The following is a 24656-nucleotide window of genomic DNA, read 5'->3' as shown; positions in this document are numbered from 1 at the left end:
ATGTTTGTATGTTGGGTATTTAAAAAAAATAGACACACCTATGATGACTGGGCCCCTTTTTTGAAAATATGGACCACTTGTGAAATCTTCAGGTAGATAAAGCATCCACCAGAAAGATTGTTAGAGAAGATAAGGTGGCCCCTGAAAATCTACCAACTCCTAGCGTGGACACTGACTGGTCAAAACAAGTGCAGCCACCTTAGACAGAGTTCTGCTCCCCCCACCCCCCAAGGTGAGAGCCAACGCTCTTGAGGGCTCAGAACAAAGGTCTGCTCTGGGAAGATGTGCTAACATCTCGTCCAGGCAGGATGGACATTGCAGGGAGGGGAGCTTCAAAGGCCTTGCTGCCTTTGTAATGCAACCCAACCTCTGCAAATGGTAGAGAAGGCCGAACCCCAGTTCCTGAGCCCACTTTTGGCAGCAGGACTGATGGGTTAATTAGGCAGGTTAGGAGGTGTGCCCACTTCTGGCCAGACCCACCCCTAGATGGACGAGCTAAAGTGGACACTACCTTTTAAATCCATCCATCTGGTTTGGTAGGAATGGAGCTTGTTAGGGTTATGCCCACTTCCTAATGGAAGTGGTCATAAAATGGGTGTAGTCGCCCTGTAGATGAGTAGCCAATTGGCTACCATCTGGCACCCCCTGTAACTCCCCTAAATTTAGTATTTAGGTGGTGCCCCTAAATCCTAGAACTAGAAGATTCCTGATGACCTAAGAGGAGCCAGACAGTAGGGAGTTAGATCAGCAGGGAAGACTGCAGACACCAACTGACTCGGCCACAGCCCTACCGGCCACTCTCCAGCCCTCGACGACCCTGTGCCAAAAGACGACCATTCCTGCAGCCCAGCGACTTCCAAAACTTTGGGAGGACTGCCTGCCTTTGATAAAGATCAAGATCTCCCACGAAACAGCAGACCTGTCAAGAAGAAACTAACGTTCAAAGAAAAATAACTCTGCCCTGAGGAACTGCGAAACTGCCTCCGGACGCCCACTGCCCGAGTCAAAGTGGCCCACTGATCCTGTGACGGATCCCCAGCGATTCTGAGTCCACTATTGGTTGACCCCTGCTAGACTCTGCCGCAAAGCCTGCAGCCTCAATTCAAAGACTCCCCTTGACCACTACCTGTCTGGTAAGCTGATAATGATGCAAAAGGACACCCCTGCACCCAGAGCCCCTGGGCCTTGGGGAGCTGGACCATCAGTGTCCCTACATCCCCTGACATAAGCACTTACCTGGGCAGCTGTGGGCTTTCTTCGTTCAGCTTCCTAGCCCATGCCTACAGCCTTTTTCCAATACTGATCTTCCTACTGATTTGCATTGGACGCCTGACCCTTTGTTGGCACTCTACATCAGGCCACCCCCTTGGGACACTGAGGATGTAAGTTTGGTGCTGCCTTGTGGCCCTCCTTGTGCTTACCCCAGCCCCAGGAGATTGATCCCTGCCACCGCTTTACTCAACTGTGAGCAGCGCATCTTCGTTCACCCCCGGTTTCAATTGGTTAACACTGGGCACCTAACACTGTGTTGGCACTCTGCATTCGGCCGCCCCTGGGACACTGAGGGTGTAAGTTTGGTGCTGCCTTGTGGCCTCATCTTGTGCTTATCTCAGCCCCAGGCGATTGAGCCCTTACATCGCTTTACTCACCCGTGAGCAGCGCATCTTCGTTCACCCCCAGTCTCAATTGGTTAACATTCAGCACTTGACTCTCAATTTGACCTCTGCAACCGGATGCCCCTGTTTCGCTGTGGGTGCACTCTTGGTTTCAGATTTGAACCTTGCCTGGTGTTGACCTAAGACCTTGAAGACTGGATTTGTAAGTCATGTACTTACCTACAAAACTGCATTCTTCTTTTCCTCACACAGGTTAACATTGCTGAACTCAAAAATTTCACCAAGCATTGATTTTTTAAACTGCAAAGCACTTATACTTTTAAGTCTACTTACCTGATTATGACGTTCTTGGGTTTGAAACATACATAAAAAGAAATGCTATTTTTCTAAACTGTTCTCAGATTTATTTTTTGAGTGTGTGTCTCATTTATTGCCTCTGTGAGTATAACAAATGCTTAGCACTACCCTTTGATAAGCGTAACTGCTCGCCACACAAACAAAATAGGGAGTTGGTCCCATCTAATTTTGCCTCTGCAATACCAATTAGGGATCCACTGGCCACTCTGAACGGTGTACTTCATTTTAGTTCACTATATAAAGCCAGCCCCCCCCCTGGGGCGGGGGAGATTGAATGGCTTGGCCTTCCATTCGCACCTCCAAGTCCAAACAGTAATGTTTTGCAAAGCTGTGCAGAGAGGCCCAAGTTGCCACTTTACAAAACTGCAATGGGAGATTCCCTCATTAGGCCTGAAGCAGAATTTGTTATGTTGGAGTGAGCTCTGAACTTTTGTGAGCCAAGGCATAGCAGATCTTAGTGTATAATATGATCCAGCTTGATAATGGCCTCCTCTTGATGGGTGTGCTCTTCACCTTACCAGTGTAACCTATGAAAAGCTGGTCATCAATCTGGGAGTCTTTGGTATAGCAAATCTAAAAATTGGATGCTGTTCTGGGAGCCAGCCAATAAAGCCCTCATTCATTTTCAGTAGGATGCTGAAGAGGAAACAATGTGGGTAAGGGGACAGACTGTCCCATATGAAAGGTGTGCCTACTTTAGGCAGAAAAGCAGCCTGGTTCTAGGAGCCAGCTTGTTATGGAAGAAGGTAGGGTGCGTGTTTGATGCTCACCGTATGCTACTCATGTCATGCCTTGTGACATCCTAGCTACCAGACAAATAGTCTTAAAAGTAAGCAGTCACACCTGGTAACTGTGCAATGGTTCGTATGTCGAACACATCAAATAAGTATCAAATTAAGACCACAATGTGACATTATGAAATGGGTTGGCAGAAACATGTTGGTAAAGCCCATCAGAAACCTCATAACCATTGATCATTTGAAGACGGGGCGGTTGGTCCGGGAGAGAGAGAAAGGCTGACAAGGTTTGCTAGTACTCTTTTACTATGCCCACTGAACACCCTATGCAAATGAGAGTGAGAAGCATAAAATGTCCAAGAAGTGGGCCATAACAGCACCTACAGAACTGTCTGAAGAACATTTGACAAACCCACCTGACCTAGAAACAATGTTTTTGTGGAGTGCATGCAGGCACTTAGGATAACTTCCATAACTTCAAGAAGTAAAGAAAAATAATTTAGTTTACATGGCTCAATCTTCAGGCAGGAAGGTGGATGCTCTGAAGGTTGGGGTGCAGCACCTGCCCCTGCGATTGAGAGAGAAGGCCAACCCTGTGAGGAAGACTGAGCGAGGGCGTAAGGCGAGGCCCATCACATCTGCATAACACACTCTTTTTGGCCAGTACAGGGCTATTAAAATGACTTTGGCCAAGTTGAGTCAAATCTTCCTCTGTGCTCAAGGAATCAAGCGTATGGGAGGGAAACGCTGTAGTGAGGTGTAAAGTTCCATGTCAAACAAAACATGTCTCAGCTAAGAGTTGGGGTTGTTGATGGAATAACCAAAGTTGAACAGCTAAGATGCTGCACCACCACCTCTGGAGACTCTGTTTTGTTGCACCAGTTGAGCATGTAAGGGAATCTTAGGATTAATGTGCATATGAGAGGGATGGCAATCACTGCTGTTACCTTTGAGAAGACAAGTAGAGCTGAATTCAAACCAAGTGGAAGGTCTGCAAACTGGTAATGTGCCGATCCACCATGAAGCGTAGACATTTCTTGTGCGAGTAAAGAACATTTTATTTAAAAAAATGCATCCTACAGGCACCAGGTCAGAATCCATAAGTGGGATTGGGCTAAGGCCACAGTGTTTTCCAGAACAAGGAAGTACCTGGAATAGTACAGCCCCTGGACCTGTCCCTGCTCCTGCATCAAGTACACTGCCCATGTATGTAGTACAATCTACAAGACCCATTGGTCTGAAGTGAATACCCTCCACCACATGCCTTTGGAAATGAGGATACCAATCTTCCAAATGCTTCCCTGTGTTCCAACTACGGGGAACTAGGGTTGCTTCCCTGCTTTGACTGGAGAGAAGGATGAGGAAGGGAGGGAGAGAGAATGGCTTCTACAATCACTATGTCCTCTATATTGGTGGTACAGTGGTTTGGTGTGTTGCTTTGTTGGGCACTTTGGTCTGGCTGTCTGCCTCAAAAGGAAAAACTTCTACAGAAGCATAGACATTTCTGGTGCTGCTGCTAATCTTGCAGTTGCTGTATCTGTAAGTCCCAGTGATCTGAAAGTGGCCTTGCTCGCATTAAATCTTTTCAGAGCCAAGTCTGCCTTTGCTCCAAAGTCACCTGACCCAGCAATCTGGAGATCCATTATGGCATATTGAACATCTTGCGAAGATCCTGCATTTTTGAGTCACGCATGTCAATGCAGGAATAAAGATTTGCCCATGGCTTATGCCACCAAATATGCTGTATCCATACCAAACTAGATGACCAGTTGTGCATTTTGTTGCCTATTCTTTAATAACTTCATGAAGTGGCATTGAAGGTGTTTAGACAAGTTCAGGCTCACCAGTTATGCCATGTCCCATAGGGAAGCATATAACACCCATCAAACAAGTTGCATTAAGAGATTGGAGGAGCATACTGCCAGCTTAAAAGGACTTCTTCACAATATGTTCCGTAGTTTCTTAGATTCTCGTCTGAGGGCATAGTGGTGAAGACTCATTGGGCCAAATATGAGCAGGAGGCCTGTATGTCAAGACTCTCTGGCGACAGATGAAGAGAGAACTATCAGACCAACTGGAGCTGGTCTACTTCTCCTAGCCACCACTCCTGTTGACCGCAGGATAAGTGATTAGCTTCTCCCACACTGCAAGGACAGTCTCTGTGAGAGATTCATTAAAATATTCTACTGCATAAGCTGTTGGGTGAGCACTTTGGTGAGAACGTACGTTTTGCTCTCTGCCAAGGGGAGCTATAGTCAGGAGCTTCAGCAGCCTTTACTATGGTTGCCTGGTAAGGTGAGACCTCCGGTGGCGAAGGCTAGTATAGGAGTATAAGTCCCACTGAGAAGTAGCATCAAAACCACTGCCCTCCCTGAGTGCCATGAAGGGTGGGTCCATGGTGCTGCACTGCTGATCACCATCACAATCAGTATCCTGACTTTGTTCTTCCATGGGTCAGAATATCCAAAGAAATAGCATTCTCTTCCATGAGACACTGTGCTCTGCTTCTAGATCTGTGTTGCGGAGGAAGTATTTCCATTGGAGGCACAGGAACAGAGACACGTTTTAGTGAGTTTGGTTGCAGCAATATGTGGGGTTTTGTGGTGGCATTGTTTGCGGTTCTGGTAGCAGTATTGAAGGCAGTTTGTGCAGAGTTGATGCTGCTGATATATGGACAGGCAGTGGCATTGGATGTGGCACAGAAGTTGAAGTTGGTGTAAGTATTATGGGAACAACAGGTGGAACGGTGCAAATGGTGCTCCAGCATATGCCACCAGCATAGTGCCAACCAGGTACCCATTAGGACCCATGGAGCTTAAGAATGTGACAAGATCCATTCCTAGGACCAGTAAGATAGAGTATAGTTGACCAGGCAGGGGCCTAGGTGATGGAGCCGCAGGAATGAGCAGGTTAGGGACTGTCATCAGGATAGAAGGAGCCGCAGGCCCCAGATCCTCTGAAGGAAGCTCATTAGCTCCAACCTAGAAGAAGAGTCCTAAGGAGGTGGAGAGGAACGAAATTGAGACTTACTCTTGAATATCAGTGCTGCTTGGAACCATGATGTCGCCTCTTCTGCTTCCTTTGGGATGACTGACAAAAATAATGGTGACTTCAGCGCCCCCCCGGAGCCCTGACCTCCGTCTGGCTAGCTTATCATCCCAAGCCTGAGCAATAAAGAGTTTGGTCCACCAATCCCTTAGGGCTTTGGGGTGCATGCTTCTGCAGAAGAAGCAAGTTTTGGCATCGTGGTCAGATCCCATCACAAGCATATGCTGGGCAGGTAAATGACGAACATTTGTCCATTACAGTCCCTGCATGGTTTGAAACATGAACGCTTGTATTGCACGTGCAAATAAACGTGTTTTTGAAAAAATGACAAAGTACTCTGAGAAGAATTCTCTGAGCAGAGGGAAGCTCAGTATTTGCTTTGATGGCACGGAAAAAAGGAAACAGAAGTCATGGTGCCTGTGGGGATGCTTTATCACTATAGTGGTGTTACAAAAGTGTTGCTTCCGGTACAGGTGAGGAGAGCTATTGAAAAGTTCTGGATTGAGTTTGATGCCTCGGATATTCAAAAGAAAAGGAACTTGTAGCTAGAAGCAGCCATCATAAAGAAAGGAGCTGATGTCAGTGTGCAGGGGTGGCACTTAATGCGACTCCAGTCTGTCACTTCCGAGGTGCTAGAAAGTCACTGCAGAGTCGTACGGCGGCACCTACTAGAATGTGGGAAAGCTACTGAAAAAAAAACCTTCAGAACCTGCGTGGCGACTCAGAGTATTGTAAAGATGAGGAATCAGCTGTTGGAAGTAACCATCAGAAATGCTCTATTTCACATATGAACATAATGTTCCTCTGACTAAGGGCCTGCTTTAGATCTCGGCAGAGGAAAAATTAAAGGGATATCCCGTCTGCCCTATTATGATCCCTTTAGAATATAATGGGATTGTAAAACAGCAGACGGGATATCCGTCACGTTTGTGACGGAGTATTCCTCTCCACCCAGATCTAAATCAGACCCTAAGTTTTAAAAACTGCACAGGAACTTATATTTTGCATAGTGACATTATTTGCTTTTCATAAGCGTTTCATTTCATTGAAAGGCTAGGTCGGGAGGAAGGAGACAACATTATGCACAGCAAATATGGCTTTCAAATGTAGAGCAAACTTGGTATAAAATGAAAACCTACTTTTCTTTGTCAAGGAGACAGCGTCTTCCACTCTTCTTTTTACAGATGGATTTTTCAAAATCACTTTTGCCTGTGCAACGATAGAGAATACAGTAAGTACTTTATGCTCATTTCATTTTACACTAAACATCATAGTTTCGAGCCTGCTTCCTTTTTCTTGGTATCAAGTTGGCAGAATAGGATATATGGGATAAAATACATTCTGCTACACATTATAAGGATATTGCAAATCACTGAGTGGTTGCGTAAACATACAGAGGATAAGGCCGACGGAGTAACTACTTTACAAAGCCATAGAAGATGGAGGTGGCTTTCACTACCCTTTTAATGCACAGCAGATGGTATTTTATTCTTTAGAATACTTGCTCATGTTATCACCATTCCAATAAACTGCTTAAATCCTTGGTGTCGATCTTTCATGTGAAAGGGATAATATGGTTACGGACAAGAAGAATAAAAGCAAATTCTGTAATGCAAAATAAAACACACTAAAAAGCAGCTGACAATTTGCTGCACAAAGACAATCAGTTTAATGTTAATTAGAACATTGGAATGTTTGGATCTCCATTGCAGACAATGATCATTCCACTCTTCTCTTTATTCACAGTACCAGTTGTGAACAAAGCCTCACAGAGCCTGAGGAGATTTTAATCCCCTCGGTTTTGTGAGGAATTTGTTTTATTTAATATAAGATCCTTCCCCCGAGTGGCAGAATGTTCTAATAGCCTTAGAACCCGCCGTAGCGGGCTCTACCGGCTATTAAAGGCCCTCTCCCTAGTTAAAGGCCCTAACGCGGGAGTGGGCATTTAATGGCCGGTAGAGCCTGCTATGGCGGGTTCTAAGGCTATATTAGATTTAAAATACTGTAGCTTGCAAGTGAAGAAACATGCAGAGATATTCTATCCTTTCTGTAATGACTAATAGCATGGAAAAAACAAACATGCTGCCATAAAGATCCCATTTTAGGAAAACTGTTCTGGAGGTTAAAAAAACAGCTTTCATTTTCACTGTTTAAACTGCAGCTGTAATTATTCTCCATGACCTGCTTTTCATCAGGGCTGCTGTCTCTAATTAATTACAATTAAGCATCTATGTCATTTCTTTGGTACAGGTGATTAGGCACATCACAGCTCGTAAGCAATAAGGAAATTAGACACTGGTTTTCATACAGGAATTTCAGGCTCCCATGGTATTATATTAACTATTCACTTAAGCACCATGAAAGTGATCACCTTCATATCCACCACTGTTAATACAACAGAGTTTAGGACGATACATAAAAGAAAACGTTACCCTAAGAATTAATTAAATAGGATCATGGATAAAACATCGCTGCATAAATGTTTTGAATGAACCAGGTACAATACAAACGTAGCATGAAGTTCGCTAGCTGGTATTTACTAGAGTAACTAGGCAAACGAAAATAAGTTATAGCACAGCGCAACAATTCTAATGGATATTAGTACATTGGAATGTTGGCAGCGCCATTGAAAACAATGGAGTGCTCCAGGCTTTCACTGGCCGGTAAAATCCCGGAGCGGCAACATTCCAATCTTTTTTGTTCACAGCAACAGCTGTGAACAAAGGCTCACTGAGCCTGAGGGGATTTTAATCCCCTCCGGTTCCGTGAATCCTTTGTTTTATTTATGAGACCATTCTGCCCTCTAATGGCAGAATGTTCTAATAGCCCTAGAACCCGCCGTAGCGTGCTCTACCGGCTATTAAAGGCCCTCTCCCTTGTTAAAGGCGGGAGCGGGCCTTTAATAGCCGATGGAGCCCGCTACAGTGGGTTCAAAGGCTATAATCTATTCTTCTTTAAATATACTCCGAGACAACAGGCATCTCTGTTTAAGTACAAGCTCTGGAATAGGTCAACAGAAGTGTGTCTGTCCACGGTTTATCTGGAGCTGCCACAGCCTGAACCCTATGTACAGTTGACTGGTAAAAGTTCCACCACCTTAGCTGTGGACAAAGACAGAGTCACGAGGGGTGCCGGTGCGAATGTTTCAATACCAATGTCCTTGGAAAGATACAACTCAAAATCAACCACTGCCTCTACAGGTAGTATGGATGGAAAATCTCCCCACACAGAAAGTAAAGAACAAGTTACTTTTCTTTGGTAACACTGTTTGTGGTGAATACTGTTTCTCACTGAAGATTTCTCACATTGTGACTATCCCCCAGAAGTCAGACTGGATCTGGGAACTTTAAATGAGTACTCCTGTGAGCCAGCAGGTGGCAGTGTGCAAATCCACATCAAAGTTGTTCTGCTCAGGAATATAAGCGCCACCCTTCCATGCTGATGTCTGTTGCTTTTAGGCTGTCTGCGCTCTCAGACAGAGCCCATCCGCAAACTGGCATAAGCATAATGAAGATCTCTAGATCAGGACATTTTAAGATGGAAAACAGTCCACTTCACAGATGAGATGTGAGGGTTGGTGAGGAATCTGCAATCAGAAAGATTATCCACCAGACAAAGTGTAACCGAAGGTAAGTAACGTGTTCTTCTGATTGATACTTCTAACAGATTTATCACATTGTGAATAGATACCACAGTAGTAGCTGCCGAGGTAGTGGGTCCATCAGCTGGCTCACACCAAGAAGCCATTCAGGACCAAGAGAGAAAAATGCCCATGTCATTGGACAGGACTGTTGAAGCAGCAGTGCTTTGTGAATATGTCTGCAGCCACCCATTTAGTCACCTGACCAATATCCAGAAAAGCCACTATGGCCCTCATTCCGACTTTGACCGGCGGCGGTCGCCGCCGGCCTGTCGGGGGCCGCCAGAATACCGCTGCGCGGTCAAAAGACCGCTGCGGTAATTCTGACTTTCCCGCTGGGCTGGCGGGCGGCCGCCTTCAGGCCGCCCGCCAGCCCAGCGGGAAAGATGCTTCCACGATGAAGCCGGCTCGGAATCGAGCCGGCGGAGTGGAAGCTGTGCGACGGGTGCAGTGGCACCCGTCGCGTATTTCACTGTCTGCCAAGCAGACAGTGAAATACTTGTAGGGGCCCTCTTACGGGGGCCCCTGCAATGCCCATGCCAGTGGCATGGGCACTGCAGGGGCCCCCAGGGGCCCCGCGACCCCCCCTACCGCCATCCGGTTCCCGGCGGTCGGACCGCCGGGATCTGGATGGCGGTAGGGGGGGTCGGAATCCCCTCGGCGGCGCAGCAAGCTGCGCCGCCTTGGAGGATTCAATGGGGCGGCGGTACACTGGCGGGAGACCGCCAGTGTTGCCGGTCCGACCGCGGCTTTACCGCCGCGGTCGGAATCCCCATTGGAGCACCGCCGGCCTGTCGGCGGTGCTCCCGCGGTCAGAATGACCGCCTATGTGTCAACTCAGTGGTTGCAGCTTTGGCTCTGAGGCAATGAGCATGCAAACCCTCAGGGGGTTGCTACTACGTCAATCGTAGAAAATTTCAATGCAGAGCACGCTTTCCTTCTTTGCTCAGACATATCCCACAAAGTCATTTACCAAGAAATCTCTTGTGCTGTCAAGGCAGAATGACATTGATCATTTTGGGTCTTGATGGTGAATTCACTTCTCTTCCTTGGAGGGATTTGGCAGGGCATAAAAAGTAAGCAGAGTGATGTATACACCTACATGAAAAGGAGTAACGATTTTCGGGAGGAGGGAATCTCTAGTGCGAAAAAACAGCTTGTCTGGGTAGATGTTCTGGTATGGAGGCTTTGAAGTCAAAACCTGAAACTTACTGACCGTCCCTGCAGATGTTCTTGCCACCAGGAAAGCCGTATGACAAGGAGCTTGAGACGACAATAATGCAACGTCTCAAAAGGAGCGTGCATCAGAAAAGTTAGGCTAGGATTATGGTCCTACTGAGGCCTGATGAAAGGTCCAATTTACAACAGGGGATTTGAAAAGGGATGACTGATCTGACAACCACAGAAAGGCTAAGAGGGAATAAAGACAGCTCTTTAGGATGCCCAGAGCACAGCCCTGCTCAGCGAGACAAAGGATAAACAAAAAGACCAGAGGAACAAGTTACTTACCTTTGGTAAGGCCTTATCTGGTATAGACTACATCTAGCTGTAGATTCCTCACCTTTGAATTCTCCCCAGATGCCAGACTGGATCTAGAAGATTTTTTGTGAGCAGTACCGATGTGTGCTATGTCTATCTTTGAAGGTGATATCCGCTTCAGCTATACAAGCGCCACCTTGGTGAGCTGACGTCAGTTACTTTTCACAACTTTCTACACCAGAAGCACGGAACCATGAAGTCCACCAACAATGGTGTCTCTAAACTAGGGCCCTTCAAAAGGACAAGGCCTGACCCTTGAAATCTGTCCACAGAGCGGGGAGGATGGGTGGGTCAATAAGGAATCTGTAGCTAGATATACTTTCTACCAGATAAGGCGTTACCGAAGGTAAGTAACTTGTTCATCTAATGGAGACTACTAGCCACAGATTCCTTACCTTTGAATAGATACACAAACAATACCATCCTAGGTGGTGGGTCTGTGGACAAATTCAAACTAAGAAGTCCATTAGGACCAAACATGTGTAATGCCCATCCCTGAAGATCTGAATTCCCAGGCAGTAATGCTTAGTAAAGATGTGCAGAAAAGCCCACGTTGGTGTCTGGCAGATGTCCAAGACATGGACTCCAAGTGCTAACGCAGTGGTCACAGGCTTAGCATCTGGAATGAGCTCATAAGCCTTCAAGAGGCTGCTTCTTCACCAGTGTGGAACATCTTGAAGCAGAGAATGACCCATCAAGAGATGGTCCGTTTGTGCACCGCCCGAACTTTCTTTGCACCAACATACCCCACGAAGAGTATGTTGTCCACTCGAAACTCTATTGTATGATCGTGGTAGAACAACAATGCTCTTTCTGGGTTCAGGCAGTGGAGTTGCTCCTCTTCCTAAGAGAGATGTGGAGGAGCATAGTAAGTGAGCAAGGTGACAGATTGGCCCATATGAAATGGTGTTACCACTTTCAGCAGAAATAAGGTGCTAGTGCGAAGCATCAGTTTATCAGTGTGTCTGAAAAAATGGGTAAGAGCAGAGGCTTGGAAGATGAGGCCTGCAGCTCACTCACCCTTTGGGCTGATGTAAGCTCCACACGGAGGGCTGTTTTGATGGTGAGGACTCTGAGGGGAAAATATTTTAGATGCTTGAAGGGAGCAGACATCAAGAATGTGAGAACCAAGTTAAGGTCCCACTGAGGCATGATGAAGGGGAAGGGAGAAACATATGAACAAGGCCTTCAAAAATCTATGTACAATAGGGGACTTAAAGAGGGTGGATCAGGCAGCTGCAATAAGATAGAGCATAAAGATAACCCTTTAGAGTGCCCAAAGCAAAGCCCTGCTGGGCAAGGTTAAGAATGAAAAGCAAAATATCAGAAAGAGAAGCAGAAAGTGGAGCAATGGGCTTTTTCTGTACAATGATACACATCGCTTCCAACTGGTGGAGGGCTGCCTAAATAACATTGCAGGCTTCAGGGGGAAGGTTGAAAGCTATCAACTGCTGTCACTCAACTGCAATGCAAGAAGGTGAAGAGTTGACAGGTTTGGGTGGAGGACCCTACCATGCTGCTGTGACAGAAGATCCTTCTCAGAAGCTTGGGAAACTGACTGTCTGTGTCCAGTCTGGAGCCACAAGGATGACTTGGGCTCAGTCATTCCTAATATTCTTGAGAATTATAGGCAGGAGTGGTACGGAAAGGCATACAGGAGGCCTGAGCTCCACACAAGACAAAAAGCGTCTCTGAACGAGAGGCACCTCGGAAACTCCAGCACACAAAACTGCTGACATTGCACATTCTCTGCAGAGGTGAACAGATCTAACCAAGGCTCGCCCACTGCTGACAGACCTTACACCACCTTCTGGTGGAGATGTCACTTGTGATCTGCTAGGCATTGACGGTTAAGTTTGTCCGCTCTGCAATTTAAGGATCCTGCAAAGTGTTGAACCACCAGGGATATATCCTGCTGTTCCAGCCAAGTCCAGAGGCACAGGGCCTCTTGACAGTGTCACGATGACCCCACCCCACCCTGCTTGTTGTAGCACCAGATGGCGGTGATGTTGTCCGTGAACACCTGCACTGGCCTTCCCTTTGAGAGAGGAAGGCTTTCAATGCCAGCTGGATTGCTCAGAGCTCCAGCAAGGTGACGTGGAGTATGGATTCCACCGGAGACCAGAGTCCTCTGAACTCAACCTCTCCAAGATGCCTGCCCTTTCCCAGGAGTGACACATCTGTCACTACTGTGAGATCTGGTTGGGGAAGGGAGAGGGGTCTGCCTCTGACACAATCGTGGTTCGCTCGCCACCACTGCAGGTCCTTTGTTCCTCCCTCTAAGATCTGGACCATGTTGAATAGATTCACTGATGCTGCGCCCACTGGAACTTCAGGTCCCACTGCAGAACCCGCATGTGCCATCTGACCTGAGTTACCAGAAGAATGCAGATGCAGGAGGCCATAAGGGCCAGCAGTCTCAGAGTGAGTCTTACCAAAATCCAGGATAGAGCCTGAAACACCTGTATCATAGCCTGAATATCCTGGACCCACTGTTCGGGAGGATAGGCCCTATACTGAACCACATCCAAAACAACCTTGATGAAAGGGTACGTCTGAAAGGGAGTCGCATGTGACTTCGGCACGTTGATAGTGTTCCCCTGCAAGGACAGGAGTATCACCATAGTATGGAGGTGGGAAACAACAGCCTGGTGTGAGCCTGCGTTCAATAGCCAGTCGTTGAGATAGGAGAAGACTGGCACCCCATGATTTCTACAGGTGAGCTGCAACCTTTTCCCTCATCATGGTGAACACCCGAGGGGCACTGGTAAGGCCAAAAGGGAGCATAGTGAACTGAAAGTACTTGTGGCCTACTGTTACGCCTGTGGGCTCGCAGGTCGGGGATGTGAAAATAACTGTTTTGCAAGTCAAACACGATCATCCAATCTCCAGGGTAGACAAGGCCTTAGTTAGAATGAACCGTGTGATTTTTTTTTCCTATAGGAAGCCATTGAGAGAGCTCAGATATCGGAAAGTGTGAAACCCTCTGTCCTGTTTCAGCAGCAGAAATTAGCAGGAATAACAACAACAGCCTACTTCTGGTGCAGGCACACTCTCAATGGCTTCTTTGGCCAACAGAGCCTGCACTTCCTGTCATAGAAAGGAGAGGCGGCCCTCCATCATCCGTTCTTGGGATAGTGCAAAGGCGTAGCGGTTTCCACAAATGAGAGGGCGAACCCCTTCTCAACAATCCGAAGCACCCCCATGTGGGAGGTAAGGGTAAACCATCAGGGCACATAGTGCCGGATTGTGCCACCAATGAAATGGTTGTGTTGGATGGAGGGAGTACTAGAGGGAATTAGAGGCTGCCACTGCAGGAGGGATAGAGGATTGGACTGGCTCCCATGGCCCTGTCCATGAAAGTGCTAGGTAGGTTTCTGTACCGGCAGGTATGGCAGGTATAACAGATGCCCATAGTTGCCCCGACCATGTCTGCAGAAGGGGAAAAAAAAACTGCTGCTGAGAACTGGAAAGCGATCAATGGCCATGTCAACCTTGTCACCAAATAGGCTGAAGCCATCTAAGGGCATGCCAATCGGGATGCCTGGATATCCCCCAAGAGCCCAGTGGACAGTAACCAGGCATGATGCAGCATCACTGTAGGAGCCATAGCTCTACTTATTAAGTCTGTCATGTCCAGCCCGCACCCAATGGCGAACTTTGCTGCACCCTGACTATCCACAAAAGCTTGGTGGTGTCATCCTCTTGAAGTATGGAAAGCAGTTGTTCAACTGAGTTCCACAATCCATGGGAGTAATGGCCCTTGAGCCAATACTCACAGACTGCACAGCTAGGCCGGTGGAAATAAATGTGCTTCCCCAAAGGTTTCCTTTTTGTTTGGGTGAAGGGGGATGTATTTAGGCTGACCTAGATGTTGAGGCCTGCACCACCAGGCTCTCAGGGGAGGAATGCTGGGAGAGAAAGGTCTCCTCCTGGGCAGGATGATGGCAACGGGCAATCATGTGGTGCACATGAGCCCCTGTGCAAACTTAAGTCCTTGGTGCTTACATGCAGACTGCAGTTACTTCAGACATGGATGACATCAACATTGAAATGATCAATTACATCTACTGGTGCTCAGAGGTACTGTGCAAGATTTCCCGATCCAGTCTGACACCTGGGGAATATTCTACAGTGAGGAATGTGTGGTTAGAATGTCTCTAACAGATGTTCACTCACACGCTGAGCTGATGTTATGGCAATCAACGAGACCTAATGGACAACTGTGCATTGGTTCAAAGGGAGTACACCTTAAAAAATAAGAACCAAATTTAAATTTCAGTGTGGCATCACCAATGGCATTGGTGGAAATAAATGTTGCACACATTTTAAAAATCTCATCAGTGGTGATCTTGCAACAATAAAATACATACAAGGCTGATATGTTGCATTTACCAGTGGAAATGCAAATCTCTGGTAGACCAGGGACAAAAACAACAAAACATCACACAACTTTGCCTGCAGCAGGTCAATCGGACAGGTGCTGTACCAAACAACTAATCTGTCCCTGCAACTGTCACACAGATTTGTGGAGGGATGGCTCACCATCAAGATGCCACTTTAGGTAAAATTAGGTAAACTGTCACTACACAGTCGCCAAGCATGGAGATGCAGGTTGAACAGGTCTGGGTACAGCACTCTGCTGAGCTGCTGTGACAGAAAGTCCCACAAAAGCAGCAGCTTGATCACAGGACAGATGCTCACGGCCAGGATTTCCGGTTGCCACACTCTCCTGGCCCAATCCAGTGCCACTAGGATGACTCTGGCCCAGTCGTTCCTGATCTTCAGAACTCGGGCAGGAGAGATAGCAGCGGGAAGGTATATAGGAGTCCTCCTCTTAGCAGAATGAACCTCTGAGCTCTCAATGGTCGCAAAATGATTGAGCCAAGGTTCTCCCTATTGATGGAAGACACACTTGTCACCTCCGGCTGTTAATTGTCATTCATGGTTCCTTAGGCATCAGGGCTGAGATTGCCTGTCCTGGGGATTAGAGACCCTGCCAGATGATTCATCACCACAGAACTTTTGTGGTGGTCCAGCCACTTCGACATGCACAGAACCCACCTGGCTTAGGACTCAAAACCTCACCATGCCCTTCTTTTTGCAGTACCTCATGGCGGTTGTATTGTCCATGAGCACCTGTATCAACCTTCCTCTGATGATGGGCAGGAAGGCCTTCAACATAAAGTAAACCATCTACATCTCTATCAAAATGATGTGGAGTCAAGCTTCCCCCAAAGACTAGAGGCCTCTGATCTCTACCTCTGCCCAGGTGGCCTCCCAACCAGGAAGTAATGCATCTGTCACCAATGTCAAAGCTGGGACTGGTAAGGACAGGGGTCTGCCACTAAGCTAATCGCTGCCCTGCAGCTACCATTGCAGATCTCCTGCAGCCTTTTCAAAAACCTGGATACAATCTCTTAGATTTTCATGCAGCTGAGCCCACCAGGACTTTAGATCCTACTGCACATTCCGCAAATGCCATCTGGCATGTTTCACCAGTGGGATGCAGGAGCCAGCAATCCCAGCAGCCTAACAGTCATCCACACTGAGATCCAGTAGAGAGGCTGAAACATCAGGATGAGAGCCCAAATGTCCTGGACTCTCTGCTCCAGGAGAATGGCACAAAACCATACTGCATGCAGAATGGCTCAGATGTACTGAAGAGTCTTTGAAGGAGTGAGGTGTGACACTGGCACATTGATACTCCCTTCCAACAATATTAGGGGGTTAGCTGTCACCTGGAGGTGGTTGACGATTGCTTTGGTGAGCTCCAATTCAACAGCGAGCATTCGAGGTACGGGAAGACTGGTATTCCCAATCTCTGAAGGTGTGCTATGACCACTGCCATCAGGAACACCAGAAGGTCACTGGTGAGTCCAAAAAGGAACAAAGCAAACAAAGCAAACAAATGCTCCTGCCTACTGTGAGCTGTAGGTAGAGACTTTGGGCCGGCAAGATTGGGATGTAAAGACAAGAGCCTGTCAGACTCAGCGTCACGATTCAGTCTCCAGTGCAGAGGGAGAAAAGACCTGGGTAAGTGAAAGCATTTTAAATTTGTTATTTCGCAAGAAGGAGTTGACAGGGCAAAGATCTAAAACAGGATGAAGCCCTCCAGCCTCCTTAGGCTGAGAACTAGTCTCAATATCGGAACCCTCTCTATGGTCCCTTTGGCCAAAAGGGCCTCCACCTCTAGCTGCAAGATGGACAGATGAGGCACCATTAGCCACCATGATAGCGAAGGAAGGTGCTGCGGGGTGAAAAGAAATGGGAGGTGCAGCCTATATGGACAACATGGAGTACACACTTGTTTAACGTGATGGCTTGCCATTCCTAAAATGTAAGGAAATGCTTCTTTTTTTCCTTAACACCTCCAATATTTTGGACTGATGCTGCTGGTTTTTTCACTCTGCCCCTTAAAATATGCTTGTTTGGCTTACACTCAATTGGTAAAGCTTTACTTATAGGTCCCTACAATATCGTACCAGGGGTACTCCAGGCCTGATAGTCAAGGTGTTCCACCTTGGCTGCAGCACTTATTGTAGCACCCTGGATGTGACAACATAAAAACATGTTTCCCAGTCTGCTACTGCGGACTAGCAGGGTAGTCTGAAACTACTATATCAACTTTGATATTTAAACTTTGCCATTTAAACTAATGGCAAAGTCCAAACCACTTTTCTTATATATTTGTTACCCCTACAGCAGGTTAATCGAGCCCTAAGGCAGGGAGCTGTATATTAAAAAGTAGTACATGTATTTTTATATGTCCAAACAGTAAAAACCCTAAATTGTCATTCTTTTACTGTGGAAAACTTAGTTGCTCCACTGGAGAGTACAGGGTAACAAGCTAACGTCCCAGCTGTGCTAAAACCTGAAAGGTACTAATAAAGTTGGTATTTTAAGGTATAAAAATAATACTTACATTAAATCTGACAATGCCAACATCAAATATATTGCAATATTTGAGTCCATTAATCTTTTAGAAAGTTTCCACTCTGTTGCTCAAGTTTTCCACTGTCCATTTGAAGATGCCCGCCACAAGGCAGCCTTCAACCCTTCTGGGAAGACGCGTGAACGACTCTGGGAAGTGGGAACAATAGAGGCCTAAAGGTGCTGCTCTTTCGTTGAGGTAGACTGGTTGACATCTGGGACAGAGAGGAGAGACCACTTGCCAAACCAGTTCTTCAGTGGACGTGCAGCTGTTAGTTAGCCACACCTCTAGAGTGGGCTACCAAGTTCCACACACCAAGAGGGGGTTCTGCCATCTTGGGAGTGGGCAGGATAGTGCACTTTGGGATAGATAGATAGATGCCAGCCATTGCATTAACTCATCTTCAGGTGGGGAGGGTCCTAATAGCCCATAGAGCCCGAGATTGTACTTGAGACTGCTTTGGTGACATATAAATGTCCTACAACTCATTTCCGTTCCCCTTAACTTCTCCCTGTCAGAGTTGGTCCCCCTGAAGCAAGCCAGAGTAGCCAAACACAACTCTTTAAAAGTTTTACAAAGTTTGTGGTTACCACTGCTTGTTGGAATTTTACTGTGATGTTCGATTTACTTAAAAATCTATACCTCAGAACCCTCCGGTCGATTTTGTTCATTCTGATGTCTAAACATTCATAAAAATATGATAGATTTTTTATAGATTGGGGTCAGATTTCTTTCCTGTTATCTGACTTTCTCATTCTCCTGTTTTTGTGCTTCTAAATGCTTTACATGCATTCATTAGTGGATGACAAACTTTGCTAGGTCATATCCGTCAAGAATAAAAAGGGTGAGGGACACTCAAAGGTTGTCTGGCACAGCCTGAAAAGACTGGGCCACCGTGCCCCAAAGGGCATGTGAGTAGCAGCCTAAAAGGCAGTTGGCTTTGACAGTTTTGAGAGCAAGGCTAATAGACAAGAGCAAACGTTTGTAAACATTTTAATGTGCGTTGACTTCTTGGGGAGTTGTGTGGAGAACATTAAGATTCACTTTACTTGTGTAGGCCTCTATGACCAAACTAAGGCACATGGGGCTCTTTAGGAAAGGTGAGGTCATCTGGTGCTGGCCTATGGCAACAAGCGCCCTGTCTGTTTAAAGGAGGGCCCCTTACGCCTTCTGTGGAGCTCAAGATTGGGGACAAGGGGCAGAGTCCCACTTGAACTTCTTGCGCTTCATTTTAGACTCTCCAGATAACTTTCACCGGAACTAAGATCTGCCACATGCACACTTCATGAGCTAGAAGCTTCAACTGGTCATAGATGGAGGTTCACTGTGTTTGGGGAAAGCTAAGTTTCACCCTCTGGATCCATATGTCCTTCGGGTTCATCTGATCACATTTGCCGTAGTCGCTGAGTTGTGTTCAGATCCCAGGCACCACAGACATACCCTTTGGGTTCTGTCCAGATGTCTGTTTGCATCAATCCATACATTGCTTTAATGCTATATTTTTTTTGGGGGGGGGCATCCACTTGCACACTAAACATTTTCAAGAAATATTAAAGAAAAGAAACGTGAGAAAAGATGAAGGAGCAGCTCTGGTTCCGAAACCTGAAGAGGCCGAATAAAAATAAGTGATGTCAGTGCGAATAGGTGGAGCTTACACGCAGCTCATAGCTTTTGGAGCAAAATGACTTTGGTGCAAAGCCGCACAACTCCAACTGCTGGTATGCAGGAGTACTGCTTTGCAGTTTCAGGATCCAATTTAACGCCTCAGGAATATTGATAGGCTGAGGAATCTGCAGTTAGAAGTGTCTATCAGAAATGTACTGATTGATCTGTTACATTAAACTTCATCAGAATGATCATACTTGAACAGTGCTTCGAAAGATGAGCACAGATGCTCGGACAGCTTGATTCACTCTGCAGAAGAAAAATGTACTTACCTGAGGTTACAATTCTCCGGGTTTGGTATCTTTCACAGATTCACATGCTTAAATCATTCCATACTGTCAGACAGTATGTACTTTTGAAATATTAGTAGTATAAACATAAGTTCACGCAGCACGATATATTGCTGTACTATTCGTAGAACATCTACCTCATTATGCTGATCCAAAATCCAGTCAATGAGCTGGACTGACTTCCTGCAGAATCCAATGTCGCTCAAATTTTACTTATGAAAGAATGGAAGATAAAGAAAATAACCTCCTGAAGATGCCAACACAGGCGAAAGGTAGTTACAGATAAATAACTTTTCAATCTGTACACTGGTCCTTTCATACGTTCACATCATTGAATCAGGCTTAGCAACACTATTCTTACAGATAAGTTGGAAGAGGCTCAACTCATTCAAAATGATGTTGCAACGCTACAAGGTCCACCTTGGACTCCTTTCTAACTAGAAGATTCAAGCAATAATGTGTGGTAACGATGTGGGAGGTCCTTTATGTTGCAGCTGTGCCAGAATCTCAAGGGGTTGTTCATTAATGTTTTTGGTATTTGGGTATCAACAAATATGGTTAATGCTTTTAACTGCAAAATGAATTAGTGTGGTGGTCTTGTACACAAAGGAGACTCTAAGATTACAGCATTAAATGCATAATGCTAGTCAGCCCACTAAATCTATTCCTGTAAGTCACTGGTTCCCAACCTGTGGTCTGGGGACCCCTGAGGGTCCGCGAAGCCTCCGTAGGGGGTCTGTGACTGCTTAGAAAATGTAAAATTATTAACAGAATAGGTCCCCTGCTTTCAGTAATTACTCATTGGGAGGGGGTCCCCGGATTCCAATAATGATTCAGTTGGGGTCCCGGGTTCCAGTACTGATAAAGTGGGGGTCCACAGAAGTTAAAGGGTTGGGAACCACTGCTGCTGTGTTACCTAGGAGAGCCATTGTTTTCCTTTGATGGTTGACAGGAAGGCATTGAAGGACAGATGAATCACTCAAGCTCCAGTATGCTGACTTGGAGCTTGATCTTCAGCTCTCTCAGGTGGCCCCTTAAAACCAGCAGTGATGCATCTGTCTGAGTAAAACTTATAGCATTTAGCATTCAGTAACATGCTTGTGGCAATTTAATAGTATAATAAATTATGTATCTGATTGAAAACAATAACACTAGATCTGCTTATAGTGAAGTCAAGAAGACATGCATGCTAACCATACAGGGCGTCTCAGATTATACACAGAATAGTCGATGACCTTATCGTATAAATCACAAAGCCTGGGCTGGTTAACAGAATTATGCAGGTGATTCCTGTTTGCTGCTGATAGAAATGTTTTGTTTTAGCCCTGTTTAGTTGCCTTATAAAAGTTTAACCTCGGCACAGATTGGTGTAAATTTGCTTCTGATTGAGTTTTTAATGGGACATTCTCATGACAACATTTTTGTATGATAATGCTGTTTGGACAAATTCTATAATACTGTGCTTCTGAAATGAATAGGAGCTTGGATCAACTGTGTTTATTGAATAAATAGACTTCGAAAGTCACCGATTTTTCTTTTATAGATAATTTGTGTTGCCATGACACAATCAAGAACTCCAGATGCAGATGCGGCAGGAAGTGGTCTGCCGCAGGCCAGGTTGGCTTCTGCTAGCAACCACTACAGATCCACAGTCATCTCCTTTGATATCTGAATGGAGTCAGAGAGGCAGGCCTGACACTGTGCCCATTATAACCCAAGGTTAAACTGAAGGGCCTGTATGTGCCATCTGACTTTCGGGATGAGGAGCATGCACAAGAATAGGAGACCAAGAAGCCTCAGAACCCTTCTCATTGACACCCAAGACTGATCCAGGAATACTAGGATCACAACCCGATCACAATAGCGTCCTCGGGAGTGGAAGTGTGTCGGCACCCCTAACTTCGACCGAGACTGTCCCGTCTTGTACGTCTTTCTGTTTTCCAAGATTTAAAGCTTGGCTTCAGAGTCGTGGATAACCTCCAGGTTCATCTTTGCGTATCAATCGCAGTATATAGGGTGTTATTCTAAGTAAACTGGTTACATTATGCTGAAACTTCACCAATATGTCTATGCCATTAAAACAGTTAAAAATAATATTTGCCTTTCTGTGAAAGTTTTCAAAAAAACTTAATCAAATGTCAAACATAAACGTTTCAAAATAAAAAAAGCCACTTAAATATGCATCACACAGACCTCCTGCACACATATGTACTCTAAAGCTTTGTATAAATTTCCTTTCCAAGGGACAGAAACCACTCGAGCATTTTTCATAAGTAAATCTGTGCTTATTTCCATAGTGTAAAACAAGTTCCTAAATGTATGTTCACAGTAATTTGAGTGACCACCTACTGCTCTACCCAACCTGCCCTTACACTGGCAGATTGGTAGGATGTGTAAACTCGACTTGCGAGCCATTATGCCACCTGATCCATATTCTGTTCCTTAATTCAAGCATCAGCTAGAATGCAGAAACTAAACCAGGAAAAATGCCAGTGCCGGATATATCCCAAGTGCAATTTTGTAAGCTGGTTTGTCAGATCCAAAGCATTCCATTATAAAGGAGTGTCCTAGGACAAAAGTGAAAATGATCCGTATTTTCCAGTCCGTTACTACAGTATAATTCAGGACAAAGTGGCACACCTAAGTGACACACCTCATGCCCTGAGAAGTGAAACGGTGATAGAAATTAAAGAAAGCGTTTTCAAAATAACATTCATGGTTTGCAAATATGAAAAGGGAAAGAAGCGATATATTCGTTATTTTTCTTTAGATTTAAAAATGATCATCTAGTTACCTTCTGATAATTGTGTAGCAAAGCCCATAGGGCAGAAGCTCCAATTTTCTGCTGAATGGTATGATCACTTTCCAGACAAGTGGCCAGAATGGATACAGCTTTATCTAATAAAGAAAATAAAACGTTCCACATTGTTAATTTAGCAGTATGCAATAAAATGAGCACATCACTAAATATACCATGATTTATGTAGACATTCAGTGTGTCCTACTAATTTTTTATCTATACGAAATGTTGACAATATTATTATATAAAGTCAATTTAAAATTAAGGGTGACGGAGGCGAGCAGCCACCCTACCTGAACCCATAAGAATCCCGGTGACCCAATCCCAAGGGCCAGACATGTACTTATAGGGGAAAGGTGTGTGTGGCTCCTCTCCCAGAGTCTGGAAAGACCCCGGGAACCTCATCCGCCAGGGTCAGCTAAACTATGGTGTACAGAAAAGCCCACCCTGGGATGCAGTTTCCCTACCTGCAAAAGCGTGGGCAGGGAGGATTGTCTGCTCACACCTGGCGGGAGCTTTCAATACTCTCCTGCAGAGTGGGAGGAGACTTCTGATTCTCTGCCTGCACTTCTGTAGGCAGGGGAATTCAGATTGCTCACCCAGCGGGATTAAGTAAAAACAGTTGCTCCCACCAGGAGTTAGCAATGTCTGCTCCGCTAGCACCCAGGATAGGTGAATGCACGAGGTGGCGGTGCCTCTGGGTTTGTGCTGTGGGTGCCCTTGGTGGGCACCGTGGTACCTAATTAAAGGCCTCAGGAGACGGGGTCCCCGGGGCCAGTCATGGCTGAGGGGGAGGGGAGATGGATGCACACCCTCCTCTCCTTTAGAAGTTTGTTTTCCACAGAACGACATTGGCTCGTGGAGTGAGGTTGCGCACCTCCTTCCCATCAAAAAAAGGCCCTTGGAGATGGGGTCCATATACATACACACAAAACAGAGGAGAGAAATCAGGGTAGTTGCCAAGTTTAGGTGGTGAGTAGCTCCAGTAGGGAGCACCCTGCAACACCAGCGACACACTAGATTTGCTTACCTCAAATGTCTGTTTTTCTAGTAAAGTTTTAAGGCATTGGTTTGGAGGAGAGCCATCCACACTGAGCTAGAAAGTGACAAAGTATTTTGCCATTTGTACAGCATAATCTTTTAGCATAGGAGTGGCCCAGTGCCAGTCTTCCTGAGCTGTAAAATGACAAATGCCTTTCACCTCTTCAGGCACAGTATTACAGCTTTGGACTGGTAAAATACCATCCAAGCTAATCTGGAATGAGCAAAAGCAACCCCTGACACGTGTTTCAATGTCATTACATCTCTTTGGAGAGGTTTATCTTTGTTCAGATACAAGGTAGCACCCAGTATAGGTCAAAACAAAACCCTTGCATGGTTAGAGTGAGGTATAAATAATGCAAAACAGAAGCGAGAACTCTGGGTAGTTGCCAAGTTTAGGTTGAGAGCAGCTCCAGTAAGGAGCACCCTGCAACACCAGCGACACTCTAGATTTGCTCACCTCAAATGTCTGTTTTTGTAGCAAGGTTTTCAAGCATAGGAACAGCAGAGTGCCATCCACGCTGAGCTAGAAAGCGACATGCGTTACTTTATGAACAATGAAAATTCACAGTAAGAGTTGCTGAAACACCAATCTTTGCCAGCTGAGTCATCTCTTGTTATTACATGCTACTGTGACAGAGGTTTGTAAAAATCTTAATGAACACGTTACTTACTTTCGGTAATGCCTCATCTGGTAGACACATATTTGAGTCGCAGATTCCTTACCTTCTGAATTTTCCCAGGCGTAAGACTGAATCCAGAGATTTTTCTCAAGCAGTACCCCTGCGCGTAGGTTAGGTGGAGTCAATCTACTGTGCATCCAGAATCAGCCCCGCCAGATATGAAGTCCTCTATAGGCATCCCCGTACGTGCAGCAGTCAGTTTCTTTTCACAACTTGCCATGCCAGAAACGCAGAGCCATGAAGAACACTGACCACTGCTTCATCAAAACTATGGCCCTGAGAGGGAGTCCTTGTCCCTAAAAATTA

At 45.9% G+C, this 24656-nt stretch overlaps 1 protein-coding gene across 2 annotated transcripts in view; it reads right to left on the bottom strand.

Annotated features, from left to right (window-relative positions):
* RTTN (rotatin) overlaps window positions 1-24656 on the bottom strand; it is a 978768-nt gene that overhangs the window by 54387 nt on the left and 899725 nt on the right. For both annotated transcript variants that reach the window (XM_069219896.1, XM_069219897.1), the window contains exons 47-48: window positions 22621-22724; window positions 6898-6967 (exon numbers count right to left, since the gene is read on the bottom strand). In XM_069219896.1, the coding sequence (XP_069075997.1) occupies window positions 6898-6967; window positions 22621-22724 (174 nt within the window). The remainder of the gene's footprint in view (window positions 1-6897; window positions 6968-22620; window positions 22725-24656) is intronic.

The sequence above is a fragment of the Pleurodeles waltl genome, chromosome 2_2 (genome assembly GCF_031143425.1).
Source record: "Pleurodeles waltl isolate 20211129_DDA chromosome 2_2, aPleWal1.hap1.20221129, whole genome shotgun sequence".
NCBI classification, from domain to species: Eukaryota; Metazoa; Chordata; class Amphibia; order Caudata; family Salamandridae; genus Pleurodeles; species Pleurodeles waltl.
This window is presented reverse-complemented; position numbering and strand designations above follow the sequence as displayed.